Below are 22605 nucleotides of genomic sequence, written 5' to 3'. Positions count from 1 at the left end.
TTCATTTACACAACAAAAATATGTGCAGTCATGCGTGCAACCAAGAACCGGGCGATATCTTTTCATTGCGCAACCAGGATTGCCTTTTTAAATTAAGTGCATCGTTGATGCAAGATTGCTTTGGAAATGTCTACTCAGTTCATATAAAAACATGAAAGTGTTAATTTAAATTCTTTTAAAAGAGCATGTTTTTGGATGCAGAAAAATTCACAACGTTTGATCCCATTAATTTCGTACAACGTTTGGGACGTGACGTAGTTGTTGCACTTTGGCAACTTATATTAGACAATAAGTTTTCAGGACATTGCGTTCAACTTTGGTTTGATTGTTGACATCTTTTCAGGCTTTGGGTATTTTGATTTTGCGCCGCCAGGCAATTTTTCTTGTAGGATTGTGTGTGTTTGACTCACTTGGCACTTCCCAAGTTATCTGTGTGGCTATACTGGCCAATAATTAGTCCGTGTCACTGTTTTTGTGCAATGTGTTTTGAATTGTTTTCTAAATTAGTGTAGTTTTCGCGACCCCCTGATGATCACGACACAGTCAGAAAAAATGTTATACAGTCTGTTTAAAACTGAACTGCTTAAAGATGCATAATTGCATACCTCATGCACCATAAAGGCATGAGTAATGTCTAACAGTAACTGTAAATAAATTGTTTTTACACAATTTACAGTTACTGGGAATCCTATGAAAACAAACAATAAATACCTTTAAATAAAAAACTCAATTCAAATCATTCATTGATTGGTTAATATTAACAATTATTCCTGATTTTACATGGATTGTAGCTAAAATGTCTCAAAATGTTATGTCCGCTGTTGTTTTGCAAACTCCTATTGGCATAATTCACTCAACTCACACATCCAAAGGTGTCCAAAGCATCAAATTGGATCAATCCTATAATGAAAACCCTACCATAATAAACAAAAACTTCGGAGCATCAAATGTGGAAGTTATTGATCACAGTGGACCTCTTGATGAAAATGTTAAGAGCTTCATTGACTGGCTCAAAGCATTCTTTGGAGATGGACAAATGAGATCACTGCCTGCCATCGATAACGAAATCATTGACAAGCAAAACTTTACTGGTTTGGTTTTAAGAACCTTGATGATGAAGACCTCTTGTGGCTCTACTTTATCTTATGCAGATCTTGCTAAGCTTTGCAATAGCCCAAAAGCTTGCAGAGCTGTTGGACAAGCGATGCGAGCAAATCCAATTCCTTTAATAGTTCCATGTCACAGGGTGGTGGGTAGCAATGGTAAACTTGGCCATTACATGTCTGGTAAAGGAGATAATATTAAAGCTTGGCTACTTGACCATGAGAAGATGGCTGCAGGTGTTGCTTTATAATTTTGTGGTGCTGCTACTTTGTTATGCATATTTTTGTCTATCGTTCCATAGTGTGTTTTACTGCCTTATGTGAATGATTTAAAATCAACATTTCTTACCTCTTTTTGTTTGATTTACCCCCAGATTTCATTAACACACTAATCCAGCATTCCATAACAATTTCCTGTTTTACATTTACCCTGTTGAGAACCTCTGATCCTAAGTATTAAAAACTAAATTGGTAAAATGGATGTTTGTTGTAAAGTGATTTTATTCTCATTTATTACGTCATATTCTGTGTCAGTATATATTTGTTTTAAATCCCTAGCTTTTGGTGCCAACTGGTAGTGTGATTCTAACTTTCTTTTACACACTAGGATTAGAAATATAATTTAAAAGTTGTTTATAATTTGGTTATTATGGCTGACCCTAAATATGAAAATCTTCCTGGCATTGATGTGAATGGCCGTGATGTATATGAAAGTGCTGATTTGCCGGAGGATGATCAACATTTAGCCTCGGATGACCTGGATAGCACCAGTGTTGAAGTTCTTGATGTTGATACAACGGCAGCATTTAGCAAATTCAGTGGCAAATATGTGTCAGGTGCTGGAAAGGACTTTTCCGGGAAGATACAAGGAAAACACATGACTGGCTACAGTACCAGTGAATACGGCTTAGCTATGCCTGGGGAAGATGAGACCATCCTCCAAAAATACAATCGGCTAAAAATTGAGATGGGTGATTTGTTGTCACAGGTAGAAAACATTAAAAAGTCCAAGAAGGAGGGTGCTTCACCGCCAAAGTTACTCCAGCAAATAGAAGCACTAAACTCCCAGTTGCAAGGCAATGAACCTTCAGAGCTTAGCAAAAACTTAAGTGAAGAAGTCAATGCAGACAAAGTGATTGCTTCACTTAAAAATATGTCAGTTCCATCAACTGGTAAACATGGATCTTCAAAGGCAGATGGAACATATCAGCTCTACTTGAAGCCCGAGCAAGAAAAGAAACAAATTTTAAAATCAGCTGAACTGGAGCAGCGTCTGGCACGTCTGGAAAAAGTTTTGGCATCAGGTTCTGGTGATGCCAATGTTTTGGCAACACATGCAACCTCTGGAAGTCTCATAGATGCTGTTGAAGCAATTGAAGCAAAACTGTCACTTTTGGATCCTGAACAACTGCCCCAGGTGGACAGCAGACTGCAAGCAATTTTGACAAAAGTTAATGAAATCAACAAGGCACATAAAGCTGGTGGTGACCAACCATCTGAGATTAATCAAAAAATAACAGAGCTTTACAATCTTGTTAGAAAGTGGGATGGGGTTCGAGTAGGGTTACCACAGTTGCTAAGTCGACTTCAGGCACTGGACGCCCTTCATACTAAAGCAAGTGATTTTACCAGTGCTGTCAATCATTTTGAGTTAACTCAGTCTCAAATTTCATCACAACTCAATACAGCTAGTTCAACTCAGGCCCAGTTGCTGGAAATGCTGAAGAAAAATGCTGCCACTGTTGAAACCAATATGGCGCAGCTACAAAAGCGAATGGAGAAACTAAAATGATTTGACATTTGCTCAATAATTGTTATGGTTCCTATCTGTAGTGTTACAAACTGTTGTACTGCTTGTTTTGTTGTGCATAAAATCTAGTTCACCCAAATTTATCTCAGTCGATTAAGCTTGAATATTATGCTTTGGGCAAAAATGTGAGTTCATTTTGTTTAGTAAAACGAATATTTTAATTCAGAAAATTTCCTCACATTCATGATCTTTAAAGTACTAGTGTTTTTTTTTACATAAAGTATATTGTTTTTCATGACAAACCTTAATTGTGATCAACCATTTGGCTAAAAATATGTTTTGTTTTAGTTTCAGCAATTGAGTGATGTGTGTTATTGAACAGTTTCCTATTGAAGCCTGTAGACAAACATCTGGGTGCAGTAACTACATGTTGTTGTTTTTTCTCATGCACATAAATCTATAAGAAAATGGAAGCCTATGAAAAATTTAAAACTGTTCAGCATGACCCAGTCAATCCATTTAAAGAAATCCTTGCGAATGAAGCTCAAACCATAGTTGAAGTTCGAATTTCACCACACAGTATTGTCAACAAAGTCGTTGGATATGCTTCAAGACAGCTTAAGCAACCAGGGGTTGACATATTGCTTCTAATAGCCCAAGACAGGGCTGGAGAAAAAGCCAAGAAATGCACAGATGTCTTACACACCCGGTTCCCTGGTTTGCATCAGTGCAATGCATCAAGTCATAAAATATATGAGGATATTTGGGTTCCAAAAGAAATGGATATTGGACTTGATGCTTTAAGTGTTAAGGAGCATGTCCCTGTATTGTATACCCTGCTTGCTAAACACGAACTGCCTGAAAAACTGAAGACGCATCCACAACGCATGCAGATAAGTTCGCAACCAAAACCGACTGGTAAATCGAAAAAAAGATAACTTCATAACGTATCACATGTTTAATTATTTATTTATGTTTTTCTAGTTGTTAAGAGTTTGCTTTGCGCTTTACCTGTTTATTCACTAGCCTTAATATATTCCTAAATTATTAGTTTTCTCGCACAATATTATTCCTGTCCTTGCTGAACAGGTTTTTGACAATTCCATGTGGTGTAGATGCATTGTATCATGACATTGTTGTTGTTTCATTGTATGGCATGGGCAAACCTTTATACTTGTGTCATGATAGGATCTTGTGACAAATAGTATGGATGCATGGTTTGGCAATAAATAGTGGATTTGTTCTTGTGTAAAATTTTGCATTAATGCGGTTTATCTACGAACTTAAACAGAAAGAATTTATTGATTGGAAGTACAATATGTTTTATAACACTTTTTTCAAAAGCAAATAACAAAGTTATTTCAACAAAAACGTAAAAATACATTTTAAATGCACAAAACAAGGCCATTGTACAGAATTATTTGCAGTTGATATCGTAGAGTGCTAAGTAATCATATGATAGAGGCAAATGTCTATTCACACAGATACAAGGCACAGATATTAGTACACATTAATTACTCCATAGATGACCGTGCCATTGCAAGGTATTGAGAAATGTATTCAAGCTCTTCATCCAACGAAATGTCCAGGTAATTTTCTTCCTTGCTAACCACTTTTGCCATACTTGTTAATGCTTTTTTGTCTTCAGCAGAGAGGTTGTCTGTTTTGCTTGAATGTGCATCCTCATCATGATTGTGAAGGTTAGCAAGCCAATCGTAAGGCACAACACCTTGATGTGTTGACAGGTATTCAATTGACTGCTCAAGATTGCTTTTGAAATGAACCAAGGCAGCTTTCGCCGATATTGGATCAAACCCTACACTTTCAACCTATAGAGAAATACGGTAATATTACATAAGTTAATTTATGTATTTAATGTTACATGTGTTTACTACACCTGAGAAACCAGTGTTTTTGATATTTTCTTCTCTTTCTCTGCAGCATGAGCTAGCAACTCACTTGAATCATTCATCATTTGAATTGCACTGTTTATGTCATTGTTGCATTGTTTAAGTGCTTCTGATGACAAGTCCTTGTCAAAACCAAACTGCAGCACCATGCGTTCATAAAGGTCAACATTAATTTCATTGCCATTTGCACATTTTCCCAGTTTCCTTGCTAAATCACGTTTGCGAGACTTTTCCTTTTCTGCCTTTGCAATTTCTTCATTTTCTTCGCGCTTTTTAAAAACATACTGTGTTGCGGCAGCTACGTTTCCATTGCAAGCCCGTAGAGCCATCCGAGCCTCAACATTGCTAAATCCAAGTCCCAACATCTCTGTAAACTGTTCATCATCAACCTTTATTGAGTTGGCATAACTCAATGCTTTATTCAACAGATCAATAGCACCTCGGTAGTTGGAATTGAAGTATTGGACAATACCCTGTAAGAGGTAGAGTCGCACAAACAGAGCCACTTCATGCCCAGATGACCCTTTAATGGTGAGTAACCTTTGAAGTGATTCTCCATAACTTTTTTTGAAAAAGTCTTCACTTGTTTTTAGTCTGTCAACCGCATCTTGCAGTGTTTCTAGGTTTTTTAAGCATAGATAGCACCAGGATATGTCCAAACACAAAACCGCAAAGTTATCTACTAAGTTTAAAATCTGTGCACTGCATTGTCTAAATTCTGCATCTGCCTCCAAAAGGAAAAGCAGTGCATTACTGTACTGCTTTTTCTTTAACACATTTCTTCCCATTTCATGCAGTGACAAGGCAATAGTTAAAGCAGATTTTTCCTCTTGTGGCAAGTCAATTGTTCTCCCATTCTGGTCCGTTATTTGTGGGTCATACCTGCCTATAGAATCCCTGCTTGTTGAAGCCAATAACTCCGCTCCTCTTCTCGCATCGCGGACCTTCTTCATTTGTTTCTCAGCAGCTGCTGCTTCTTCTTTTCCTGTAGTTGACAAAATCATGCAGAGAATTGTTTTGTTATGTCGGACACCTTGTGAGGCTATTGTATTGGAAGCATTGACAATCCGACCATTGTAAATGAGCTTTACTTGGTCTTTTGATAATTGCATTGTGTCACACAACTGAGATGTCAAAACACTCCCGGGCTCATCCAGCTTAATTTGCACAAATGTGGGTGCAGTTGTAGTGGGTGTTTTTGGTGAATACTTTAACCTGATTGTAGCAAGTTTCTGACTTTTGTACTGTTGATTTTGTTCGAGTTTTTGTAAGGCAAATGAGCGTAAATGTTCCAGGTGCAAGATAATGTCGCCTTCTGGCATATTGAAACGTTTGCTGTACTCAGATGCAAGCTCCATTAACTTTCCGGTTTGCCTTCCATTTTCGTCTGTGTATGGATCAACCCACAATTGAATGTTGGCTTTCCGTAATTCTGTTCGCAGTTTTGTTAATAATACCTCGCTAAATTCAGAATCCATAGCCTCAAATTTTACAGATGATATATTAACAAACGTCAGTTGACAATTTATCCCTTTAGCATCCGCCACCAATGTATCCAAAACTTGCCTGTTGTCATTAGGTAATGTACTTATGTACAACGCAACCTCTTTTGTTGACTAAAACCTTTTTTGAAGTCAAATCTATCCTGTCATTGCAGGGGAAAACCCTCTATTCATAGAAAACATATAAAGGTGAAGTTAAAGGTGGCTGTACACAGACTGCGTATTCCGTCAACGTGCGTAAACGCATGCGAAAAACGGTCCGTATTCTGACGTGCGTAAACGGACCGAATTTACGTTCCGAAAGTGGCTGCGTTTGCTGGTATACACAGGATCCGAACGATGCGACGTTTCGCTTGAATGCGTCCTACTCCAAATCAGTTGTTTGGTTGTTCAAAGAAGGAACATCGCTAATTTCTTGCATTAGGGTCATCACGGTGGTGGCAGGATTTTAATATTGCTGAACTCGAACACACCGACCAAAAATGCAATTTAAAATGTTTACAATCGACTTTATCCAACCTACCCTTTGCATTTGCTGGTGGCAAACCTTAGCTCAAATAAGATACAATAACATCGCTAGTGGAAAACAAATGTCACAAAATATTTGTATTTTTTTTCTAAAAGACACTCTTAAAGCAGACAAACTAAAAAGTACAAACACACAGTGCAAATGAGCAATATGTTTATGTGGTAAAATCGGGGATGAACAAACACTGAAATTGTGTGTGTGTGTGTTTATGCAGAATGCTTCATACTTCCAAAGAATTTCTTTTTCTTTTAGAAACCCTCATGTACCCTCTTTCAATTGCCTCAGGCATTTTCTTATTTTTGAAAAATGAAAGGCAAACCTAGCATCAGTAGGTGGCTTCTTATAATTTGGCAGTGTGCTGGTTGTTGCCTGCAGGTCCCCTAACAAATAACAAAAACATAAATGCAACAGTATATACAAATTAGTTTAGAAGTATATTTGTTTAATCCACAAGTGCAATCTTCCATTTCATTTGACTTTTCTGGTTTGTTTCCATCTCTCATACTAAACACAAGCCTTGGTTACCAATTACAATGAAGATGTGAAAAATAATACTATTTTTGATCAGAATTCTTTACCTGCAGTACTCTGAAAGAATATTGTTTGAGTCCATGCCTTACAAACATAATACATACAGTAGGTTTATTACAAATATGGAGCATAAATCATTTAATTTACATACCTGTGGTGTTGTGTTTAAATCTTGAACCATTGGATTTTCTCTCTTCTTTTTATATAGGTGTTGCATATGTCACCTTTCTTTCACATTTTTTCTGTAAAAAAAAAGTAACAGGCAGGAGTCACGTATACTTCACAAAATGTACATTTGATAAGCAGAATAAACCCTTCCCAATGTACAATAAAATGTTGTCAAAACAATTTTTGGTAAAATCCACAACATTTCTATCACCATTAAAAATGTATCCACATTGAAACAAAAATTAGTTAAATTACCTGTTAAACCAAACTCTGCTGAAGTTGAATTACAGGCATTTACAAGGAAGATTTCTCTCCAAAGTAGGTTACTAGTTTTTCTTGTTTAAACTTGATTTCTTTAGTTGATATTGGTCAATCCAAGGATTCTACAAAAGAACTTATCATGATAACTTAAAGTACATAATTCACAGATTGTTGCAGAAACATTAATCAGTACTTACGTGTATGTAAACAACAACTATAGACTTATGATTTCATAAGCAACATCCTAAATATTAATACAACATGGTTTCGAAGTTCTAAATCCTTTTTATCATATTTGCAGTTCTCGTTTTCTGAAATTTTGCAATCAATGACTTTAACTGCCAGAACTAAGTTATGAACTGACCATTTCCTGACCCCTTCTCCCTGTTTCCTGGAAAGCTGTTGTTACTTACATTATTAGCTTTTTGTATCCCGCTGTTGTTCTACATTCCAGTCGAGTTCGAAGCCTTTCTTTTTGTCGATTAAAAATAAAACCTTGCATATTACTTCACTTTACTTCTATTGGAAACAAGAGGGCTTCAAGTCTTGTGATTTGATCAAAATAATTGATACTAATCACCCAATCTAGAAATATCTCTCAGTTTTGCACTATCACTACACCGAAAATCGCATGCGTACGTCCGAAAAAATAGAACATGTTCTATTTGTTCGGATGGCCTTGCGTTAACGTCCGTTTCGGACAAAACGCATGGTTCGGATTCTGTGTATACACGTCGACGGAAGGCGACGGACCGAAATTTACGCGCGTATACGCATGACGGACGAAAACGGACCGAAACGGATCCTGTGTACAGCCACCTTAAGTCATTTTAGGTCACAAACAGTTTCCAGATGTTCACATGTTTTATTGCGTCTGATTTTTACAAACTGAAGAGCTTAAACGCGATTTTGATAGCTAACATTTTCATGTAAAATGTAAAAATTTGCATTCAGCGTGCATTATCACGCTCAAATGTTAGAACCACAAACTTTTTTTTTTAATTTGCCTAATCAAATTCCCGTAAAAGCCCACCAGTTTGTAAAAATCAGAAAATTTAGGATGTTTTTTTTTTTTTTCTTTACCCGCTTTATTTTGGACACAATTAAAACAAGCTTTGAAAGTGTCAAGAACACTACCTTGTACAATATTATTTGCTTTTTGGTTGCATCAAACTTTTAGATAGTGTGGCCTGTCACAGAAAAGCTGAATCGGTTTTGGCAATTCTAAATTCATATCAAAGGTGTTTTATAGCTAATAATACCCAACAAATGGCAAATATTTGTAAAATGTCTGCTGATTAGTCACGACTATTTTGAAACCAAAGCTTTTTGATGTATATGACCAAGCCCATATCACGACACAATTGGTGATTTAAAGCTGTGTAAGCTTATTAAACACTGCTTTGTGCAAGTGTCAGCACAACGTTTGCTCCGATTTTTCCTTAACTTGATGTGGTTTAGGCTATTATATAGCATTTGACACATATTTTACGGACTTTGCTCTTAAGGTAACCTTCATATTTGAAAATCGGTACTTTGCACTTTTGGTTTGAACATGTTTTGTGACATACATTTAAACATAGGACATATAGGCATACAATGTACAAGTTTTTATACTCTGTGGAAAATGCTCGTATCAGCAGACCAGTTAACATATAAAACAAGCCGACACGTTGCTAAAAACACGATTTTCCGACAATCTAACGCGTTTGTTACTTTAAAGCTAAGTAAGTTTAGCTTTTCAAAAGACCTATCGATGCGTCGTGATTTTTTACCAAAATATTAACTTGTTTGTCTTTTATTGGGTTTTTAATAGCCTATGTGAATTGTGTGCAAATCATATTCAGTAGTGCGAAAAGGTAAAAGAACCAACCAGATAGCGAAAATAAATAAAAACACGAATTGCAAAAACAGGTACGAAGAAAACATGGTAGCCTATATTATTTTTGATTCAAGGTACCTGAAGGTATATAGGCCCGGAAGGTAATAAGGCCCACTGCTAATATTTTTTTAAGTGCAAGAAAAAATGCTTCCATTTTGATGCAATTTTAAAATATATGTGTACTTAAAATGATCTACAAAGTTTTGGATCTGCAAGTTATATGTAATTGTTATCATGACCAATCCAAATTAAGAAGTGTTTATTTTCAACTTTTTATTATTTTTTGTTAAAATTGGTAACAAAAATGAAAAGGTTGTGTTGTCGAAATGAAAACTTATTAAGATATATTAGTAATGGGGCCATTTTAGTTTAATTGAAGCATTATCCGATCTGGAAAAAAGAATTACTTCAAATAAATTTTATTACGGTTTTGTTTGTCAGCCATTGCTTGCAATAAGGCCCAACAATTTTTTTGTCATTTTCTCAAGTGTCTTTTATAGTAAAGGCGACTGATATGCACAAAATTTGCTTTTTTGCTTTCTTAGGAAGATAAAAAGTCCGAATAACATGTTTGTGGAAGTAATATTTCATTTAGTATTTTTGGTTATCAAATGTCAAGGGGTCGTTTATTCTTTTTTTAGTACCTTCAGCTTAACAGTTATATGTCTTAGTTAACAGTATATGTGTAATATGAGTTAATAACGTTGCTTGTTTGAACTTTTATTTGAGCAGAGCAAAGTATAAATGAGTCTGATTGGTTTCTAGACTATTTTTAAAAACATGAAAATGTTGGGCTTTATTAACAGCATAGGTTTGTATTGAGGCCCAAGTTTTAATTTTTTTTAAACTGTTATCCTACAAAAACAAAACATGCAAACGTCCTCAAAATCTAATGGATGTTTAATATCAACCTCTGCAACAATCATGCCGAATTTGGCCTGGAACGGTTAAATGGTTTTTCAGTTATACGCAATAGTTTTTAAGGGGCCTTGTTAGCTGCAGGTACCTCAGTTGTTTTTGCAAAGAACGGCATGACATAGCCTATTTACGTTTGCCTATTAACAAAATACTGCCGTCATCAACATTTATTCTGGCACACCTTCGTTTGCACAGTGCAAATATATTGAATGTATGTTGACTTAAACCCCAACTGCTATTTAGAAGTCAAAATATAAATGTTAGCCCTTCTTTAGAGTCACACAGTTTGCGCGCACTCTTTATCAAAAGGTAGATCCCCATTGCTGTCAGACTTGCAATTTTCCGTCGCACCGGTCAAAAACGATCTATTAAGATTTGATATATTTTTTGGTTGGATCGTAGTATCTTATTTACAATTGTTCGAAATTGATTAACAAAAGTTTCATTTCATGATCAGTTTTATAGGCATGTTCTAATCAGATTGGTGTTAGCGGGTTTTGGTTGTTCTAGCACAGGGTATGTAATCTTCCTTTATGATTTAGGTCAATAATTCAAGAAAAATAGAGTTCAAGATGATTGGTTCATTGTTTTTCTTGATGCTGCTTCAATCTGGTAAAATACGTTTATGGTTTATTTAAATATTACCTTGAGGAAACGCCTCTAAAAATTACCTTGATATCCACGTTTGTTAGTGTGTTTGAAAAAGTTTGTCTTTTTTAAGACAAAGCCAAGTTGCTGTGCTCGTCATATCCATGCAGCGACTTTTGTGACAAGAACACGGCTCCATGCAACGGCCTGATATTTGAGGAGACTTGGGAGGACTTTAACTTGGATCGGTGGCAGCACGAGATCACGATGTCTGGAGGTGGAAACTGGGAATTCCAGATGTACACTAATAACAGGAGCAACAGCTATGTTAGAGACAACACCCTGTTTATAAAACCCGTAAGTTTTTGTTGTTGTTACCGCCATTGTTGTACCTTAAGTAATATGGCACGGCTGCTGATATTTTAAAATAAAGGGTTTCTAGTCCTATCCGATTCAAAAATTTACACGCATTCGGTTTGCAAGGTTTGCGACCTGTTCGATCTTTATAACTTTTTTTAATTGTTGTTGCGAATAATTTATATGTGGACTTTAACAGTAGCAACATAGGACTTGGTCTGGATTAAAAATGGGATCCTTTTGTACAAATGCTCATGAAATCAAATACCTATACATTGTTCGAACCCGTGTTATAAAATTGTGCAGAGACTTGCTGTTTGATTAGTTTGGGCAAAGTTGAAATGTGGGATGCCCTCCTACAAATGCAAATAGACTTACTTCATTGTTCGAAACTCCATTACGCGATAACGAATGATGCTAAACGCGCTGCAGTAACGGTGTAGCTGCAGCGCGTTTATCACCTTTCCACCAATTGTGCCTTCCTTTGTCGCGCTTTATAACGTCCCAACGTTGCGCAGCTATTTCCGGCTTGGTAAATATTTTAGACTCAACTCAGCTCAAAAACTCAAATCAGCTCAACTCAATGCAGAAAATATGCTAGTTGGACCTAAGCGTTTCTCAATTTTCATCGGCACTGATATTAAAACAGTTTTAGAATTACTAAATGTAAAGAAAATTGATTTTTAGCATCGCAAAGTTCTTTATAATAATGTAAAATAAAGCAAAGTACATAACAGACTCTTACTGCTGATCACTACGGTGAAGCACATCTCAGCAGTGGGACGGTGGATCTATGGGGTGGAGCACCCGCTGACCAGTGCACTGGAAACAACTTCTATGGCTGCACGCGGACTGGCAGTGCTGACAACTACCTTAACCCAATCAAGTCTGCAAGGTACCATGTCTTTTTTTCATTTTTGTATTTAGTGTCTGAAACAATGCCTGAATGCGCTCTGTCTATAGATCTAGAATATTCCCGCTTATTTGAGTTTTACTATCCGAAATAAATACCAAAAAATATATCACTTATATATCTTTTGATTTCACTTTCTTTTGGGTTGTAAACTTTTTTTTAAGTTTGTAAATTTTCTTCATTTCAGAATTCGGACTGTAAACTCGTTTAATTTCAAATATGGACGAGTCGAGGTTGAAGCCCAGATGCCGAAAGGAGACTGGTTGTGGCCTGCCATTTGGATGCTTCCCAAGTGAGTAAACTTTCTATTAAAGAACAACTACACAATTGTAGGATTCTAAACTTAAACAAATGTTTCACGTTAACAGAGTCAACCGTTATGGACAGTGGCCTGCTTCGGGAGAAATTGACATCATCGAATCACGAGGTATTTAGGGCCCTGCAAGTGTTCTTTTTTCCTAATGAGTGAACATCTCCTGTAATCGTTTGTTTCTTGCAGAGTTGTAAGTCCGCCTAACCATTTTGGGTCGGGTTCGGGCTTGAGTTAAACAAAATAGGTTTGACGTCTAACTCATTTTTTAGCATACGGTCGTCCAATTATTTGGTCAACGACTTTAAAATCTTACTGATTTAATCCTCGGGAAAGACATGTTTTTATATTGAAAGTTGCCACCTACTGAAAACGATTGATTAATTGTGTTTCGCATTATAATGACTGAACGAAAAAACGAGCTGGCGACGCTTGTGAATATTTGGGTACTTGCTCGACTATAGAACCATTTGTGACATAATTCTTGATTGCCTTTATTACCTAAACAAACAAAGAAAAAATACGCAATAAAATCCAAAAAGAACAATTTTGTAGGGATCACATTTTATTCCAGTAATTTGTAAGAGACACCATTTCTAAGTGTGTTTTTTTCAAACCGTTTAGGACTTTGCAAGGACTTTGTCAAACCAATACAAGGACTTTACAAATTTTGACTTACTTTACAGGAAATTTAAATTTGACCGATAGCGAAGGAGTTTCACACGGTAACGATGCAATGGGTTCGACTCTTCACTGGGGTCCGTACTGGCCGTTAAACGGTTACCCTAAAACAACAAAGGAAGTGTAAGTATAAGTTTGCTTAAACTATACCGCATGAAGGCTACTACCATTTAACTTTTTTAACTTTATATCATAACGGCCTCTTTGCATTTTCACGCTGTCCAAAATCTCAGCGAAACAATAACTTCAGTTGATTGTCTCCTTATGTTACATCGACATATGTGGAACAATTTCTTAACAGACCCCAGTTTAAGAACCGCTGCCACATTGCAATTAGTAAATCTTTGACACAAAAATGCACAACGAATAAAGAAAAAAAATAAACGACCGTCTATAGCCTAAGGACCGCGGCCTCCAGTTGAGTAGCCCTGCTATACGTGGAACCAGGCAAAAATTTCTCAAGCGGCAATCAAAATCATTTAATTGTCATAAGGACCATGCATTAAAAAGGTGGCACGATGACTTATTTCGACCTTGTACACAGCCACGGAGATTTTGCGGCTAGTTTCCACAAATACGTGGTGGACTGGAAGGAGGACAGTATCACGTTTTACGTTGATGGAGTTGAAACATTGAAAGTTGACCCTGGAAATGAGGGATTCTGGAATTTCGGGGAATTTGCAAACGACGCTCCGGGAATTGACAACCCATGGAAATACAGTAAAAACAAGATGACGCCATTTGATCAAGAGGTAATTAGGTCCTTTTTTGAGAACAATACAATGTTTGTTTAAATTTTTTAATGGAACTGTAATAAACTGATCGTATTTTCTGTCTTATTTTTACGTGCATTTCTAGTTTTATCTTATCATCAATTTGGCCGTTGGCGGTACGGTGGGTTACTTTAACGACAGTTGGACAAACGCAAACGGTGCAAAACCGTGGAAAAACACGTCACCAACTTCCGCGAAAGACTTCTGGCAGGCAAAAGATTTATGGTAAGAAAACCTTCCTTGACGTAGTTATACGCTTAAACTTTATTTTGTCATTCAATTAGATGTACGGCGAAATAGGCCCAAAGAATTTTTTCTTTAAAGAGTGTGTCAGTTTATATAGTCTACCTCCAAATTTTCAACTTTTTGAACGCAGGTATCCTACCTGGCAAGCTGATGTCAATAATGGAGAAAACGCAGCCTTGCAGATCAAGTCTATCCGCGTTTGGGCAAACTAATTAACATATAGAAGCAGTTATGAATTGATATTTTGGCGTAATCGCTGTGGATATAATTGCTAGTGTCAATAAATTTGTGTAATTGTGTTTTGATGTTGATTTCATGATTTAAACTACCAGCCGTTTATTCGTAATCATGGGTGAGGTTTCAGAAATAAAAATGTAAAAAAGGGCAGCAAATAGTTCATAAAGCATGTATGTGGCGTTGGAACGCTGCTGTGTTTTAAAACCAACCGATATTTGTTGGACGACAGAAAAAGCAGAAAATACACTAAGATGTCTATAGCTCAGCACATGGATGCTGGATGGTGTTGCAAAATAGTTATGCATCAATGCACATCATTAACTAAACCGCAGAACTAGGTGACATTTAGATTTACTGTATTTTTCCTTCTTTGTTAGTGTATAACTTGATGAGTTAAAAAAAAAAGTTGCAGCAACCAGATTTGTGGATGATAGAATTTACCAGTAACCGAGACTGAAAGTTAACTGTCAAAAAGTTGACAAAAAGTTAGGGACTGGAATGTGACAGTTTTTCAACTATTGCACTGTTTACCAATGTTTAGTAAGCATAGTTTAGCTGATATGGTTGTATATTGTACACTAAAAAGTTTGCTATGACATGCATTGGGGACTTTGATGCTGCTCTGGAGCATGCGAAGACGCCATATTCATCCCTTGAGGTTGTAAAAGACACAATACCCATTGCACTTGGATCTGCATACCTTGGAAAAATTAAGAATGCCATTGCTACTGTGTTGAATGCCAACCTGCAGATTCATTCGTCTCAGTAAGTTCATTGATAAAAGGTTTATAGCTGTCTTTAATTGAGCATTAAATAAGAAGGTTTAACTGTTTTTGTTACCATTATACAAATTATATATAGCTATTATTATTGGTGTTGCTGTTGAAAACACTGGTGTGTTGTGCAAGCAGGCAGTTAAATATGTAAGGAAAACTTGACTCCTAAAATACGCAATTTACACAATCTACTAAAACATATGCTTTAAAAATGTTGACAGTTTAGGGTTTTAGGGTTGAACTGAGGGTTTGTAAGGGGGTTTTCCTGTAACTTTATTATTTAATCTCAACAAACCTCTAGGCGAATGTTCGTACATGCTTGGGTGTGGTGCTAAACACTGTATTGTACCACATGTTAACGCTTGAAAGAATATTAGCCCTGAGCCATGATTTAGCCTGAATTGTTTCACATTGAACTGTAACTATAATCCCTCACCCCAAACCCTAAAAGCCCTAACCATCAGCGTTTTTATGCGTTTTATTTGTAAATCGTGTATTTTAGAACAGCCCATAAAAACCTTGTTTACATTGCTCAAACATGTGTGGTAAATACAGCATGTAATTAAGATTAACATTTTTCATTTCAGTTTGGAAGGAATACCAATTGCCTATGATCGCCAAAATGTAAAACTTTTATCTGGAAGTGGAGATATCTTATCAGACCAAGCATGTGTCCATTTCACTGTAAAGACAAGTTACATTGTTTTCAAGCCCAAAATTGGAGAGGTTATTAAGGTAAACTTTGCTTGTCTGAAAATTGTGTGGTATCTTTAATTTCATAAAACTTTATTCACATGGCTTAAACTGCTAAAGAGCAGGTACCAAATTTGTAGTTCTTTGATTAGCGTGTGCTGTCATTGCATTCTGTATAACATTTGTTTTGATGTTCAATAGGTCTCCATGTAAAATGGATGGATATATATTGTTTTTCTTTCTGTTCTGTAGGGTTGGGTAGTTGACTAGTCTAATTAAATCTACTTAATTGACCAGTCAAATATCCAATAAATTCTATACATACTGTTGAAATGCAATTTCAGTTTGTGATTGCTTTACAGGTCCTTATTTCACCACTGTATCTTTCATTTATAAATCACAATTATATATTAAATTTGTCTCATAATTTTCTATCTGTTTTACTACCCTACTTTGTTACATTGTGTTGCTTTTGTTATGCTTGTCTAACTTTCATAAACATTGCGCTTTAAATTGTAGGGTATGGTCAACAAGAAAGGATCTCACATGATTGGATGTTTAGTTCATGAGTTCTTCTACTGTTCTGTTAGTTGTACCAAGCAGCAAAGTGATTTATGCAATTTTGGTGATGATGTGCTCTTCAAAGTAGAAAAACTAGAAGAAGATGGTCATGGCATTTTGTCTGTTATTGGGTCATTTATTCGGTATGGCGATTTTCTTTATAGTTTATACACAGTAAAGCAATATGTTGTAATCAGGGGCGTATCCAGAAATTTTTAAATGGGGGGGTCCAACAATTTTTTTGAGGGGGAAATCCCTAATGACGTCACATGTCGTTCAAAACGACGCGTTATGCGGCAAAGCACTTTTTCCAAAATTGGCGGTTTCTCTACCAATGTAATTGACAGGAAGAACAGGTAATTTTAGCGAAAGCTTTGTAGTTTTCTGATTTCGCCGGTCCAGATCCCCCCCTTGGATACGCCACTGGTTGTAATCAAAAACCACACCTTTTTATGGTACAAATAATGCAGAAATCTAGGTGTATGATGCACAACCAGTTACTTCATAGTGCTTTCACTATAAACTTTTTGTGACATATCGTACATGTAACTTTTATTTATTTTTTAGACTCCTTTCATCTAGTGGTTGTTCTGCTCCAATGGAAACAGACAGTGGTATTGATGAAAGAGAATCTACTTTTAATCCTAAATCCCCAAGAAGGTCTGTGTTTGGCAAATTACTTTTCTTCCGGGGCCCTTTTTTACAAGGAAATGATGTTTCAAAATTGAAATTTTGACAACATTAATTGAAGTAGTTTTTACTGTTTTTAATTTTGAAGTATTTAGTGCTAACAATTTTTAAAGATACTCTTCTGTTCAAGCTGTGGGCAACCTGTCAGGTTTTATGGTCATTTCTGTTTCAATCCCGCCTGTTGCCAATGCAACAACTTCACTAATTCATTTCACTGTAAAAAGTTCTCTAATCATGTACAACTACTTTCACACAAAGAATGATCTTGTGATTGTTATACCACAAAGAAGTATATCAATTTTATTCATTGTGATAGGTCACACTTGTTTTGCGAAGAAAATCGTTATGTATTTCATTCAATATGTCAAAATTAACTTCGTTTTTCACTAATATGCTGTTTTTTGAAAATTAAATTGACTTAGTTAAAATGCAGTTGACTAGTTGAAACTAATTGATCGATCAATCAATATGTTGTCTTGGTGTTACTACAACTATAATCACCAGTATTTAATAAGATCTAACTCGTTTGTTAACTGTACACACACCGTGGCACAAATTTGTCATAAACATCTGCTATTATCTGTATCTTGCAGCGATGAGGAACAAAGAGGGAGATGTTTATCACAACAAGAGTCACAATCTGCTTGGGATTCAATGTTAGCAGTCCCAGAAAGTAAAGAGGAGGTGGATGGACAAAAAGTGAAAAAGAAAGTAAAAAAAGACAAAAAGAAGAAAAAAGAAAAAAAGAAGAAAAAAGAAAAAAAATTAAAATCGACATTAAATACACAGGAGGGCACATCCATCCACATGCCACCAGATGAAATGCTTGCTACAGAAGATGCAGAATCTGCGAACAGTACCACAGATATTTTGAAAAAGAAAAAGAAGAAAAAAGAGTCAAAAACACATAAAAAGCAACAAGAACCACAAATTCCACCACTGGATGCAAAAGACACAAAAACACAATTTGATAAAAAGGATGTGAATGACAAAAAGTCAACAAAAAATAAGGCGAAACATAAAAATGAGAGGAATGCACAAAATAATGATACGGAGCCTAAAGAACTGCACCAAATGTCCACTTCTAAAAACAGTGAGTGTGATTTTCATGTTGCTGAAAGAGGAAAAATAACAAAAAGCAGTGAAAAATCTACAAAACCATTTACACAGCAAATGGAAAGTATTTCATCTCCAAAAGCTTCATCATCACATGTGGATTCTATTATTGAGAGTGTTGTGAGACAAGCAACTGCAACTTCTGATGGTTTTAAGTCAGAAGACAAATCCCAACAGTTCAAGACAATGGAACAACCAAACTCAGAAATAACAAATAAAATAAGTGCTAAGATTGAAGCTTTGCCAGCTGAATTAACTTTACAAAATAAAACTGAAAATAACCCAAAATCTGTCAAGAAAAAGGCCGAACAAAAGAAGCCTGCTCAACCTAAGGTGAAATTTGAACCATTAAGCAGTCCAGTCAAACACTTTTCAACCACTGGTGTGGTGAGCGATACTGGTACATCTTCATCACTGGATCTTGTTATTGACAGTGTTGTTAGGCGATCTGCCATTGAGGGTGCCAAAGCTGAGAAAAACAAGATGTTAAGACCTGCAACTGATAAAAAGTCAGCTAAACAAGAAACAGAAATAAAACCAGAAACCTCTACATCCTTGCTGGAAACGCCAAACTTTGAAGAAAGCATCCCAAGCGATACAGGGTCATTGGACATGTTTCAATCAGAGACTGAAATTGACCACTCTAACCAAATTGTTACATTGCCAGTGTTAAAGCCAAAGAAAGCAAAAAAACGAAAACTGTTTAATGTGAGCAACCAGGCAATGACGAACAATAGCAAAGTGCCAAAAGTTGAACCAGACTTGCCTGCTCCAGTTGGAACAGCAAAAGCAGAAGATATGGCAAAGTACTACCTAGCTCAGATGGGCTTGACTTTAAATCCAGATGGAAGCACAACCAACATTAAAAGCGAGAAACCAAAAAAATCGAAAAAGAAGAAAAAAAGAAAATCAAAAAAGAAAATTGAATAGACTACACAAGCAAATTTGGATTTTAATTGACATTAGTGGCTTGTTAGCATCCTTGCTATTGATGACCTTGTCAAAAGAAACAGAATGTATGATTTCTTTGTTTTTCTTAACAAGAAGAATTATGAGGTGCATATGCCTAAACCACCTAATTGAAATGACCAGAATTGTTGTATGTTATTATTGTTTAAAATTACTGTTATGTGAACATGAACATTGACAGGGGACATCTTGTAAGTTGTAGGTTAACTGGGTTATTGCATAGCTTTCTGAGATTATCATATCTTTTCTAAGGGTGCAAAATGATGTTTGTATTTTTCCCCTCTTGTTGCCAAATGACCCCTCTGGTGTAAATTTACCCTTTTTGTTGAGTTAACATTAGGAATGTAATGACTACCACAAAAAAATCATAAGTTGGTTTAATTCTTTGTCTTTGAATAAGACAAGACGTGTTTTGCCATTATTTGTGTCAAATATGCGTTTTTAAATCTTTCCTTACAAACCTGTTTTGTTTTGTGTAGGGTCAAAACACTGCTATATTACCATAATTCCTCTGTTGCTGCATTTGTTTGTATTATTGGTAATGTGTGTATGCTTTTAAGAAATTGAATTAATACTGCTAGGGTACTACGTTTTTGCTGCACAGTTTTTCTTGGTTGTGCTTTAAACATTTGAAATAACATTTACTTTTTGCAGAACGCCCTTGCAATAAGTGTGTTGCATTACAAATGTTATCAAAATTCAAACGATGACCCTGCCATGAATGTGGAAATGTTCTAACAATGGTATTTTTTCCATTTGTTTATACAATGGTCCAGGGATTTGTACAATTGAAATCCAACAAAACTTTTTGGCTTAGTGGGGCCTGGTTTCTTGCCCATTTTTTAAGTTTTTGGCAAGATGTTGTTAAAAAATATTTTAATGCTAGTATAGCCGGTTTGGTCGGCTTCAGAGCATTTCAAAAGGTCTCGTACATATGTCTGCAAACCCTACAACGCATCATTTTTTATAGCACGCCAAATAATTTGCGAGTTCGTATTCATGTTTTAGGGGACCTAAACCTATTGACTGCCTGTTTTTAGTTTGTTATGATATAATAGTATCAAGACCCCTGCCTTTCATACAAATATTTTTGTTTTCTGTATGAAAGTTTTACACACAAACTTTGTTGACACGCGAAGCTATTATAAGTAAATTAGAACGCGGCGTTAAGAAGGTTGCCGACCCCAGGTTTAGTAGGAAAAGACTTGGAGTCGATACAACAACTCAAAATCCGGTTGAAAAGCGCAGATGTGCTACAACATGCATAATGTGATTTTTTTTCATATAGTCAACAACAAAAGTGTAGATTCTTTCAGTGCTGTGTTGTGACGTTTTCTTAATTACCTTACCACAGCAAAGGGGTAAACAGTTGAGCAATATATAACCATGACCATAACAAACAACTGATGACACATTGTTTGTGTTGGTGTTCTTTACAACAAAGAGTTCAACAGTTACGTATTGTAGACTCATTACAATAGAAAACATTCAATGACAAATTGTTCTTTAAAAGACCCGACGTTAGCGTTTCTATCCCGGGAATCCCGGACAGTTTTAGCAAAAAATTCTATCCCGGAATTTTCTCTTTTTTGATTGCTTTTTTTGTTGCACTCTTCAACCAGAGGTGCGACACCCACCGGGTTTCCGTGAATTAAAGGGTTCCCCGAGGTTTCTTGTAACAATTCAAAAGGAATGATAAATAGTTCTGTTGTGGCGAACAGTTTAAAACCCACGTTAAAGCCTAACTCTCCAGTTTGTTATAATTCGCGTTATAGCTCTCAGGTTGGTAAAAATCTGGCAATTTGAAAAATGCCAAGACGGCCGAGTGGTTATAGCTCCATCGACTTGTGTCACAAGGTTATGGGTTCTAATCCTATCTCTGCAGCTTTGTTTCCTGAGCAAGAAGCTTAAGCGGCATTGCCCCAACCCAGTGGAACCTGATGGGTGAACTAAATTAAACTCACCAACCGCCTAAATCAAAACCTGATTTCAATTTAAAAAAATACTTTTAATTTAAAAAAGATTTAACAAAACAGATCCAATTAACTTGGAATATAACAGATACCTCGACGGCGGCTTCGTGAACGTAGTGCATTTATGCTTTGCCGGCCCACTAAAAATAAAAATGAACAAACAAACAAATGTTATAAATTTAACAAAAATCGAATAAAATCCCGGGATTAAGGTTGTTCTTGTCCCGGAATCCCGGTAAGAATGCTGTTGTTGGAAATCCAGTTTTAGTTGATCGTTTTTAATTGAAACGTTATTTCTATAGAGGGGTCGGCAACCTTTTTTGCACTGCGGACCGGTTTTGAAACTAAAATTTTATCGCGGACCGGTCTTCAAAAAACTACAAATATATAGCTATAAAAACGCTTAAATTAGTTTATCATGCCCGGGATACATGGGCAAAGTGTTTTATAGCATTTAACCTGAAAAATTGTACGGCCCGGTAACGAACTCCTCGCGGACCGGTACCGGGCCGCGGACCGGCGGTTGCCGACCACTGCTATAGAGGATTTAATTGTGCAAGTGCCTATATGGAGGTGGCTGGTGGTACGGAGGATGTGCTAACGCATTCCCAAATCATTATCCCCGAGCCAAAATGGGGAAGTGATTTTTTGACACAATCGGAATGAGTATAAAGTGTGATTGACGAAGTTATTTCAGACTTTTGTTACTTGATTGTTGGAATCTTCCGCAACGAGATGTTCGAAATTTGCGTATTAAATAAACTGATTTTTTATCCCTAAGCAGCTTATGTTTTAACTTAAACTGCAGAAAAGTGAAAACGAAGGAACAGAAACACATCACAGCTGTCTACTTAGAGAGCAGTTTTTGTAAAAACCCTGGCAAAAATATGGTTTTAGGCTTATATGTTTCAAATAGCCAATGCTAAAAATATATCAGGTATACCACATTTGCTGGTCTGTACACATTTTTTTATCAGCTATTGAGGGCTTTGGGGCCACTATCAACATACAAGCGATAATCCTTCCGGCAGTTCGTTGGCGGCAATCGCCTTGATTTATACTATCGTGTTTATCTTTTTCGTTTGCCTCTTACCTTATCCCCCGCCCTCTGTGGTTGGTCTATATTTTCGGGCCAAAAATGAAACAATAAAAGGGACTACATTAATGT

General features: G+C 36.3%; 6 protein-coding genes across 8 annotated transcripts; 5 read left to right on the top strand and 1 right to left on the bottom strand.

Moving 5' to 3' along the window:
• Positions 1 to 122: 122 nt before the first annotated feature.
• On the top strand, positions 123 to 1710 carry LOC145212667 (methylated-DNA--protein-cysteine methyltransferase-like). Its single transcript, XM_080080882.1, has one exon. It carries the CDS (start codon positions 797 to 799, stop codon positions 1352 to 1354), a length of 558 nt encoding a protein of 185 aa, XP_079937008.1. The 5' UTR covers positions 123 to 796; the 3' UTR covers positions 1355 to 1710.
• A 17-nt stretch (positions 1711 to 1727) lies between these two features.
• LOC145212663 (dynactin subunit 2-like) lies at positions 1728 to 3201 on the top strand. The gene has a single exon (XM_080080878.1). The coding sequence runs from the start codon at positions 1753 to 1755 to the stop codon at positions 2893 to 2895; it is 1143 nt and encodes a 380-aa protein (XP_079937004.1). The 5' UTR covers positions 1728 to 1752; the 3' UTR covers positions 2896 to 3201.
• Positions 3202 to 3263: 62 nt separating this feature from the next.
• LOC145212668 (ribonuclease P protein subunit p25-like protein) lies at positions 3264 to 4107 on the top strand. Its single transcript, XM_080080883.1, has one exon. It carries the CDS (start codon positions 3321 to 3323, stop codon positions 3789 to 3791), a length of 471 nt encoding a protein of 156 aa, XP_079937009.1. The 5' UTR covers positions 3264 to 3320; the 3' UTR covers positions 3792 to 4107.
• A 29-nt stretch (positions 4108 to 4136) lies between these two features.
• Positions 4137 to 8580, bottom strand: LOC145212659 (NEDD8 ultimate buster 1-like). Of its 3 annotated transcripts, none has more exons than XM_080080866.1 (5): positions 7952 to 8580; positions 7749 to 7876; positions 7477 to 7567; positions 4751 to 7174; positions 4137 to 4682 (listed from the first exon to the last, which is right to left on the bottom strand). In XM_080080866.1, exons 4-5 carry the CDS (start codon positions 6239 to 6241, stop codon positions 4368 to 4370), a joined length of 1806 nt encoding a protein of 601 aa, XP_079936992.1. In that variant the 5' UTR covers positions 6242 to 7174; positions 7477 to 7567; positions 7749 to 7876; positions 7952 to 8580; the 3' UTR covers positions 4137 to 4367. The 3 variants fall into 3 exon arrangements, with proteins under 3 accessions (XP_079936992.1, XP_079936994.1, XP_079936991.1); XM_080080868.1 differs by having other exon boundaries at positions 8168 to 8580; XM_080080865.1 differs by having other exon boundaries at positions 7749 to 8580.
• Positions 8581 to 11117: 2537 nt separating this feature from the next.
• On the top strand, positions 11118 to 14721 carry LOC145214945 (beta-1,3-glucan-binding protein-like). Its single transcript, XM_080083584.1, has 9 exons — positions 11118 to 11166; positions 11276 to 11499; positions 12237 to 12394; positions 12600 to 12704; positions 12781 to 12839; positions 13409 to 13526; positions 13948 to 14155; positions 14262 to 14401; positions 14553 to 14721. The coding sequence occupies exons 1-9, from the start codon at positions 11127 to 11129 to the stop codon at positions 14632 to 14634; spliced, it is 1134 nt and encodes a 377-aa protein (XP_079939710.1). The 5' UTR covers positions 11118 to 11126; the 3' UTR covers positions 14635 to 14721.
• A 367-nt stretch (positions 14722 to 15088) lies between these two features.
• Positions 15089 to 20180, top strand: LOC145215545 (uncharacterized). The gene is made up of 5 exons (XM_080084249.1): positions 15089 to 15424; positions 16023 to 16170; positions 16648 to 16832; positions 17257 to 17349; positions 17973 to 20180. Exons 1-5 carry the CDS (start codon positions 15252 to 15254, stop codon positions 19423 to 19425), a joined length of 2052 nt encoding a protein of 683 aa, XP_079940375.1. The 5' UTR covers positions 15089 to 15251; the 3' UTR covers positions 19426 to 20180.
• The last annotated feature ends 2425 nt before the right edge of the window (positions 20181 to 22605 follow it).

This window comes from Phallusia mammillata, chromosome 2 (assembly GCF_965637545.1).
Source record: "Phallusia mammillata chromosome 2, kaPhaMamm4.hap1.1, whole genome shotgun sequence".
Taxonomy (NCBI): Eukaryota; Metazoa; Chordata; class Ascidiacea; order Phlebobranchia; family Ascidiidae; genus Phallusia; species Phallusia mammillata.
This window is presented reverse-complemented; position numbering and strand designations above follow the sequence as displayed.